The sequence below is a fragment of the Olea europaea genome, chromosome 6 (genome assembly GCF_002742605.1).
Source record: "Olea europaea var. sylvestris chromosome 6, O_europaea_v1, whole genome shotgun sequence".
NCBI classification, from domain to species: Eukaryota; Viridiplantae; Streptophyta; class Magnoliopsida; order Lamiales; family Oleaceae; genus Olea; species Olea europaea.
Genome location: NC_036242.1, coordinates 9,183,485 through 9,192,233, shown reverse-complemented (window position 1 = coordinate 9,192,233; position 8,749 = coordinate 9,183,485). Strand labels below are relative to the sequence as shown.

The window sequence follows — 8,749 nt, the reverse complement described above, 5'->3', positions numbered from 1 at the left end:
AAAAAAATTTATGAATTGTCAGAACAACATTTCAATAATTAGAACAATTATTATAGGTTAAAGAAATAATGAACTTAGGCATACATAAAAACAGGTATGCTGTGTCTGCATATCCATTATATCAAGTTTTATACCCATATTCGACAGCGTCAGAACAGATTGAAGGAAGCAAACCATATTCTTGAAAAGTCATCAAATGGCAAAGAATAAAAAGTGGGATTCAGCTCTGTTGGAATACTTAAAAAAATTTTACTAACTAAATTTATAGATACCCTCTAAATTATAAAATATGCTCTTGAAAAATAAAGAATCTCTTGGACCTTCTCTTATAATAATTACATAATAAATATTTAAAGTCAAACATACCCAATATAAACACGCATGACCTCAGGAGTATTCAGCACTTTGCCAAGGGACCACATTAAAGCTCCATATACCCGCATAAGCTGTAATTGGTGGACAACTAGTAGAATTAAATAGGTAGAATGTGCATGATTTTCCTGGTGATATTTAAAAGGAGTAATGAACAAAGAAAGATACAAAAGAAACTACAAAACGATTCTTACTTGCTGCGTATCAATTTGGTCTGCCTTGTTCAAAACCACACGTATTTTATCATCATGACCTCGCAAAGATGCAATGACACGTTTGAATTCATCACTTATATCAAGTTTGTGGGGATCAAACAACAACAGGATGAGATCGCACTTTGCAGCAAACCAAGATGTTACACCAGTAAAGTCATAGCTTCTTTGAGTTCGTTGTTTTTCTCCTGATAACACTCCAGGAGTATCCACAAAAGTAATATGTTCCAGAAGCTTTTAGGATTCAAAATATGAATAAATTTTAGCGGTTAGAGAAGAACATCTAAGAATTTTCTCCTCAAATTTTGGCGGGTACAGAAGAACGTCTAACTCACAGGATGTGGCATTTGAGAACACTCAAATTTTGACAAAAATGCAGTTCCAAAAGTCGTCAGACCGCTAAATGGCATATCTGCTTGAACAGCAATTGTATTCCCTGGAACACTTCTTTCATCTGGTCCATTCTGTAAAAATGATTCAATAGTGAAGACTGGCAGACCAAAAGAAGCAGAAGCACGGATAAAAATAGAAAGAAAAAGAAAATAGAGAGAATAAAAAAGAACCATGCTGACTAATGAACATTCAGACAGCCATTTAAACTTAAACAAGAGCTATTCATCTCAATCAAAAAACAATACCTAAAATTTTGCAACCAAAAATTCAAGAACCGTCTATACATTTGATGCAGGATTAACAACGCTCCCAGCTTAAAGTTACAGCATTCTTTTCGCTTTGATAACCTAACTTTTCTTTGTTCCAAATTAGTTATTGAACTTACAGTTTGTTTCAGTTAGGAAATGCATCCCCAAAATTAACGGAAATGCTAATATGGTCAACCGAAAATATGATGTGGCATGGAAAATCCGTAATGCATTATTATTATTATTATTAACGACAAGCTCAACAAAATCATCATGTTGTCAACTAGTGCTTTCAAAAAAAAAAAAAAGAGGAAATTTTAATCTTTCTTCCTAAATTCAAAATAGGTTTTTAAAAAAAAAAAAAAAAAGGACGGAAAAAAAATAAGAAAAGAAATTTTAATCTTTCTTCCCAAACCCCCCCCCACCCCCCCCCCCCTTCTCTTCCCCAACCACTACTGTCATCGCAAGCACCACCATGTCAGTATTTATGTTAATTTAGCATAGAAAGGTAACTGCAGAAAAAAATAAAAGTTCATGACCAAAGTTAAAAAAACACAATAAGTTGGGTACACCCAGAAAATTAAGAATTATTCTAGATGTACATTTTAGTTTACATTATGGATGACATTCTTTATGTGTCAAAATCTGGCCAGTCATGTGAAAGGGTGTTGGAAAAATCAAAGGCTATATGATGACTGCCACGTGGAAGGATATCAAAGTTAATGTAAAAGTGAATGTACATGTAGCAAGCTTGGAAAATTAAACAAGAACTTTACCACAAGGGGAAAGAAAGCAATTTAAGTATATGGATTGGGATCAAATATCAAAAAGACAAAATCTAGAGGAATTTTCCTAAGTTATTGGAACTTATTCATGATTAATCGCATGACGAGGAGAGAAAAATCGGAAAGTACCATGACAACAACAAATCTATCTGTAGTAGGCTCTGGTCCAATGTGAGCTCCTGTGAAACATAATAAAATAAAAATGACAACCAAGTTACTGAAAAGAAACTGAAGATATGTGATCACACTCAAGCAATTGTTTATTAGAACGAAAAGAGAGCTGTTAATATACCTGGATAACTAGTTTTGAGCAAATGTTTAATAAATGTTGTCTTCCCAGTGGAATACTGACCCAAAAGCATCACCATTGGTTTAGCATCAAAATCACTATTTGCCTTCCAACACAGTACAGTAACAGAGAGTTAGCCAACTACGAATCTATTTTCATGACCAATTAAGCATCAACATTAGAAATTAGAAAAAGAAACAAATGTCATCAAATTCCATCTACCTAACACTTCTCTGAGTGAAGCAAAATGAAATACTTACAAGTAAGGGGGAAACAAAATCATTAAATCTGTAAGTAACTTCCAGTGGCTTCAGCTTCTGAACATACAACCTTTTCAAACCATCAATTATCGAAGTAACAGAGGCCAGAGAAACCTGACATAATGATTAAGAAGCATTCAGAGAAATAATATAAGATTAAATTACATCTAGGAAATGTTTAAACAACTGGTGGAAAGAAGGATAACATGAAAGGGAAAAATCAAACCAATGAAATGAAAACAAGGGGCACTACAAATTCATATATTAAACATAGACATATTGAAACTTTAAACTTGCTGTCAGTTTGCTTTTAAAAAATACATGAAAGCAATAAGTACAAAGGAAACCGGTATAAATCAACACAAACCCGATGAGGCTCAAAAAATAAATAAATAAATTATTACTAAGAATGACAATATACCAAAAAAGAAGAATTGATAGAAGTTTTGATCAATAAAGGTATTGATTAAACCAAAAAAATCCAAAAATTTCCATATACAAGCCAGCATACCTTCTTTGCAGATTTTGAAGAAGTAAACCAACTAGCTGAAGGAGACGTTTGCACTTGAGAACTACCTGAATTAAAGCAGATTTGTTGTATAAACACTATAAAAACAAACACTAATATACCTGTAAATGTCTAAATGAAATATCATCCATCTTACCATTCTGTTCGTGTTCACTTTTAGGTGTACGCTTTCTCTTCTACAAAAGTATAATAAAAAAGTTACAAAGCACCTAACATTTACTCTTAGATGAAACTATATAAAACACGTAATAGACTTACAGCTAGGAGAACATCCAGACCTTCCATGGTTGGAGGTTGCAAGTGCTCAAAGTCAACTGCAGACGATTAAAATATTTAAACCACTGTAATATCACTTTCCGAAACAAATACACAAGCTTAAGAAACTAAACAGAAAGATCAAGTCCCCTCTTGAACTAATGTGACTCCTAGCATAGTATTGTGAAGCAAAATAACCTGACACTCCACTTATTACCTTCAGCATTTATAATGTCATTGGTCATAGCATGCCCAGCTTGTACCAAGGAGACCAACTACACGTTATAATGCAAGGATAGATCAGATTCGAGATAATGATCATTATTTCCGAACACCAATCAAGGAAAGATATCAACCTGCATTGACGTGATAAACTCTTTAAAACCAAGAAAACCTTGCCTTTTGGAATCCGCAATTGCCCACACCTGGTGAAATAGTAGAAAGGCAAAAGCTCATTATCCATTACCCTAAACACCAAATAATTGAAATCAAAACATATTTTCCACCAGGTAAAACAAATAAAGATAAAGCATGTTCGGCTATGCCTAAAATTGACTTTTCCATAATATTACGAGTTACGACGTACTCTCTTAAAGAGTTAGTTTCCGTTAATAGGAAATATAACTTTGAAAATTATGTTTAACAAAATAGGTAGACTATATATAAGTTTTACTTTTGCACGCAAATGAAAGCTAATTCTGTTCTCAAGAACCATTATTAGACAGATAATGAATATGGTTGAAGAAGGTTATAAAAATGATAATAATTTCTATACAAGTTGGAAAATCCAAAAAATGGGCACAGGAAAATTTTGGTGTGTTCGGGAATTGAATATATTTTCAGTTCAGAAATCGAGAATTTCAAAAGGACTATGAAATAGCACGATCACTTTGAAATTCTATTGAAAGCATCCCAATAACTCTGTAATACTCCACTTCGTATTAAAAGATCCACTTCACGTCTCATTTTACATTTGTAACTTTTAAACCCTATTCTATCTAAAAGTACCAGTAAGGCTGAAAAAAATTCACTCTGCATTAACAAAAGTGAAAGATAAGGAAAAAAAAAATAAAAATAAAAATAAATAAAAACCTGTTTGAGATCATGACGAGGCAAATTGGACATGGCAAAGAACTTGGTAGCATCGGCTCCGGTCAGTCGCCCATCTCCGTCTGATTTTATGGAGTCATACACCATTTTTCAGAAATTGATTAGCAAATTAATCGATAAGAAGTGATAAATTTGATTAAAAACCTAAAACTCAGCACCTGAATCGGCGAAGGAAAACCATTCTTGATAGATCTTCTGGTTCTCTTTGGAGCAACGACTTATCGGAGACGAATCAATCTCCATTTTCGATCTGAAAAATCTCACAAATTTATCTGATTCTGATTTGAATTTCAGAACGTTTGAAAGTTTAATTTTTGTGAAATTATTATTATATTACCCTGCCTTTTCATTTGGGGGAAGAACCCCAGTCGTTTTGCCGACGTAATGCATATGCAGCATAAACGTTGTTCGGCTTAGAGTTAATTCTTCCAATCGTTACTGAAGTAAGGTTCACGTGTTTAATTGATCGCTGAATTTTAAAATATCGATTTTTGGTCATTAAATTTTGATAAATATCGAGTTTTGATCATTGAACTTAGGTTCATGTTTTTGATTGACCACTGAACTTTAATATATCGAGTTTTAGCAATTGAATTTTGAAAAATATCGAGTTTTGGTTATTGAACTAGATCTATATCTTTAATTGGTCACTGAAATTTAAAATGTTAAATTTTGACTACTGAAGTTTGGAACATATCGTACCTTACTCACTAACACAACTATTGAATTTTAAAAAATATCGAGTTTACAGTGAATAATATACAATATTTTCAAAGTTCAGTGAATAGTGTACAATATTTTTCAACATTCGGTGAGTAATGTACAACAGTTTTCAAAGTTCGACGGTCAAAACTTGACAATTTAAACTTCAGTAAGCTATCGAAGACATGAACCTAAATTCAGTGACCAAAACTCGATATTTTTTAAAATTCAGTGACAAAACTCGACATTTTAAAGTTTAGTAGTAAATCAAGGATATGGACCTAAGTTCAATGACCATTGGAACAATTAACTCTCCATTGCATGTGTAAACAATTAAAATATTATTCCAAACTGTATTTTTCTTCTTTCCTTTTTCATTTATCCTTTTTTTTTTCACGAGATAAGGATAATCATTAAGTTGTGAAGCATGGATTTTAAATAATTAAATTGAGCAAAGTTATTCATAATCAACGATTACAATAATTATCCTATGTGACAGTTTGTTATTTGAAATATTATCTAAATTATAGAAAATTAATACCACAAATAACAAGCTACAACATAAAATAGGAAGACAACTACGGTCAGCTAATTATGAATAATATTATTTATTAAAATTTAATACACTAATGAAGTAAAGTTTCGTTCTATTCTGATCGAATAAATAAGTGAAAATGGCTTATGCTAGTTGCTTTAGATGTAGAAAGGACAGCTTTGCTTTGCAATTTGCACTTGCATTACACAGCTATAACGTTTTATTTTTCGTAAATTTAGAGTCGACTTTACAAATATGTTGAACCAATGCTTGACAATTGGGCCAATTTATTTTTTGTGGAAGCCCAATATCTTATTTGAACTATTGACCCGGTTTTATGAGCCATTTTTATTATATCGTGTTTCAAAATAATTTTAGTGTTTTGTTTTGAATATGTTGAGTTGATGAAAGGTGGCACTATGATGACCATTCATGGAAGAATTTGGTTCTATTTCTTTTATATTCATAGAATTGTCATTTTTCTCCTCCTCTTCACTCTTCGTCTTCTCTCTTTATTCTTCTTCCTTGGTGAGTTTTAATCTCTATACTTTGTGTAACTTTCGATTTCGAAGAGGGTCTGTGGGAGAAAGTCTAGGAGCTTTTCTTGGTTGATACTTGATGTTTCATTCGTAGTCTTAAAATATTAGGGTCCGTTTGATTACAAAGATGGAATTGAATTGAAAATGAATTTCGAGAAATTGAATTGTCTAGAAATTATTTTCCTGAAAATTGTAAATTATTGTGTTTAATTAGTATTTTTTTTACGTGGAAAAAAGTTGAAATTTTGAATATTTTGATGTTCGTTTGGTCATTTTTTCACGAAAATTGTCAATTAAATAGATAATTTTTTTTAGAATTGTTGATAGATTTTGTTTCCATTATTGAAAAAAAAAAATGCTGGTGGGAATTCAGTTTTCCACCATTTCAAGAAAAAGGCAAATGTGTGGGGAAAATGTGGAAATCGAATTCCCTATAAAATTTAGCAATCAAACACCACATTTTGGTGGAAAATAGAAAATGTTTTCCATTTTCCATGAAAAATGTGTCCAATCAAACATGGCCTTAGTGTGTATACTTCTTGGCTAAGCATCTTGATATTTTCATTTACTTCACTGCATATTGTGTTTGTGGTAACTTCTGGAACTAACATAATATTATTTACATTTTTAGAGCTTGGAATGTAGCATCATATGGGGAATTAAGAAAGCATCACCAATATAGAAACATTATTTGGCTCGACTTGCGAAATCAATACAAATGCCATAAAAATAGCTCCCCTGAGAAACAAGAGAAAATACGGGAAAGAAGAAATAATAAATATAGAAGATGTACAAACTTAAATGAATAAATGGCACCAAATTGCACAATCAAATGGTGGATTTCAAGAATCAATCACCCCGAACATTGAGGTTGTGTAATCAGTCAATTAAGTGAACTAATTGTCTTTCCAAGCAACCACAGAACAAGGGACAACTCTATACCAAATATGGTGTGAAGCGAAGTTCTGTCGAGAATGAAGCCATATAATGTAATCCCGGCTCTATTGTTCTCAAAGTATGTAACTGCAAAAAACACGCCCGAAAATCAAATATTGCAAGATTCATCTCCATATCACATGTATTATAAAGTTCGGGAAAAAAATAATAAATAAATCCAATTTCCCCCGTCTTACCTAAGGCTTGTCTTTTCTGAAATGAGAGAGTGCTGTAGGCATATGACATGACAAATTTTGAGTTGTCGAGTTCATCTTCTTCGTCACCAACCTCATCGATGTCTGATGATGCATCAGCACTCACAGGAAATATTTGATTGGCAGCTACAGATGCTACTGGAGTCTCAGTTTCAGTTGCATCAAATGAGTCGATTGTTGCACATACGTGCCACTTAGCCGCAAGGCAAGTCACAGCTAGTGCCTTGTGTGTAATTCTGGTCGCACTTCGTAATAGTATCATAAGCCCGGCAAGAAGACTTGCGGAGCACAACTGCACATCAAAGACTAGTTGAAAATGCAGGTTTATTTGATGATTTGATCCAGTAAGTTAGGAATGCATACCACAAGTTCTCCAGTTTTATATATATCAAGTTCTGCACTGGGACGTGTAGTCATGAGAAGAGAGGCAAATTGACTTGCAGTAATTAATATCAGTGCCCACAATATGAAGACTCTGTACCTATGGCTGATAATCCGTAAATGCCTCCTGATCCTGAAGTGTTCCCTCAAGATTGATTCAACATCAGAATCGACGTGGAAGACCAGAGCAAAGTCTTTGAGACGGAGAATCTGAAGGTAGCAGATGAGACGGAAGAGAACACATACTAGGAAAAAGACCACCGTCCTATAGAACCATGAGCAGAGTTCAAGGAAGCATGCGACAGTGTCACTCACAATGGCATTTCCCAAGAATGGAATGCGCGTTCCACCAGAGGCATACCACCATATCTTATATGCAGCCTCAGCAGCAAAACACGGTAGGACGAAGATGAATAGGACCTTCAGTGATCTCTGCATTTAGGGAGCAAAATTGATGAGAAATATCTTATGAAGAATGTACCTAAGCTATTTAAAGGGAAACACTACACTTCATGAAGTTATCCCTCCAGTTGTGTTTGGTTATGTTTCTATAAGCTCTATTTGCCACAACAATACATCAAGGACTCTCTCCCGACTTAGAATTCCATAAGCATAGCCTCGACAATTGATGGTGTAACAACACAACCTGAGATACTTTTGGTCAACAAAAAGTGATAAAAGTGATGAACTCAATGCGGCAGACTGCTATCTGAGAAGACACTAAGATCATCTCCTTGAAGGTCTAATCCTAAGCGATTCACCTCCCCACTAAGCAGAAATTATGAGAAAGAATCCAGACCGTGCTATTCAGAGAAAAGTACTAAACAAATCAAACGGCTGTTCTTGAATTAAAAGCTTGACCACAAGACAAAGAATCAATGCACACATTCAGTCTCCTTCAACTTAACGCAATGATTGATCTAATCATATTGGTGGCCAAGAACTCAAGCAATGATTTATTATCCGAATCTACTCTACTGCTTCATCC

At 33.6% G+C, this 8,749-nt stretch overlaps 2 protein-coding genes across 2 annotated transcripts in view; both read right to left on the bottom strand.

Annotated features, from left to right (window-relative positions):
* The window catches only part of LOC111395121 (EH domain-containing protein 1-like), a 12,367-nt gene extending 7,519 nt beyond the window's left edge, over window positions 1-4,848 (bottom strand). The window contains exons 1-13 of the mRNA XM_023021132.1: window positions 4,612-4,848; window positions 4,436-4,515; window positions 3,700-3,768; window positions 3,561-3,618; window positions 3,347-3,402; window positions 3,225-3,264; window positions 3,071-3,135; window positions 2,560-2,673; window positions 2,303-2,405; window positions 2,140-2,189; window positions 920-1,048; window positions 567-818; window positions 367-446 (exon numbers count right to left, since the gene is read on the bottom strand). Of these exons, the coding sequence (XP_022876900.1) occupies window positions 367-446; window positions 567-818; window positions 920-1,048; window positions 2,140-2,189; window positions 2,303-2,405; window positions 2,560-2,673; window positions 3,071-3,135; window positions 3,225-3,264; window positions 3,347-3,402; window positions 3,561-3,618; window positions 3,700-3,768; window positions 4,436-4,515; window positions 4,612-4,696 (1,181 nt within the window). The 5' untranslated portion in view covers window positions 4,697-4,848. The remainder of the gene's footprint in view (window positions 1-366; window positions 447-566; window positions 819-919; window positions 1,049-2,139; window positions 2,190-2,302; window positions 2,406-2,559; window positions 2,674-3,070; window positions 3,136-3,224; window positions 3,265-3,346; window positions 3,403-3,560; window positions 3,619-3,699; window positions 3,769-4,435; window positions 4,516-4,611) is intronic.
* Window positions 4,849-6,906: 2,058 nt separating this feature from the next.
* On the bottom strand, window positions 6,907-8,540 carry LOC111395748. The gene is made up of 3 exons (XM_023021882.1): window positions 7,744-8,540; window positions 7,363-7,672; window positions 6,907-7,252 (listed from the first exon to the last, which is right to left on the bottom strand). The coding sequence occupies exons 1-3, from the start codon at window positions 8,197-8,199 to the stop codon at window positions 7,113-7,115; spliced, it is 906 nt and encodes a 301-aa protein (XP_022877650.1). The 5' UTR covers window positions 8,200-8,540; the 3' UTR covers window positions 6,907-7,112.
* Between the last annotated feature and the right edge of the window lie 209 nt (window positions 8,541-8,749).

What these genes read in the sequence shown, in the direction of transcription:
- LOC111395748 (XM_023021882.1), bottom strand. Translation starts at nt 8,199, where the DNA reads ATGCAGAGATCACTGAAGGTCCTATTCATCTTCGTCCTACCGTGTTTT. An exon ending in ATAAAACTGGAGAACTTGTG is followed by an intron (nt 7,673 to 7,743) that starts GTATGCATTCCT and finishes TTTGATGTGCAG; the next exon opens with TTGTGCTCCGCAAGTCTTCT. An exon ending in TCAGAAAAGACAAGCCTTAG is followed by an intron (nt 7,253 to 7,362) that starts GTAAGACGGGGG and finishes TGTTTTTTGCAG; the next exon opens with TTACATACTTTGAGAACAAT.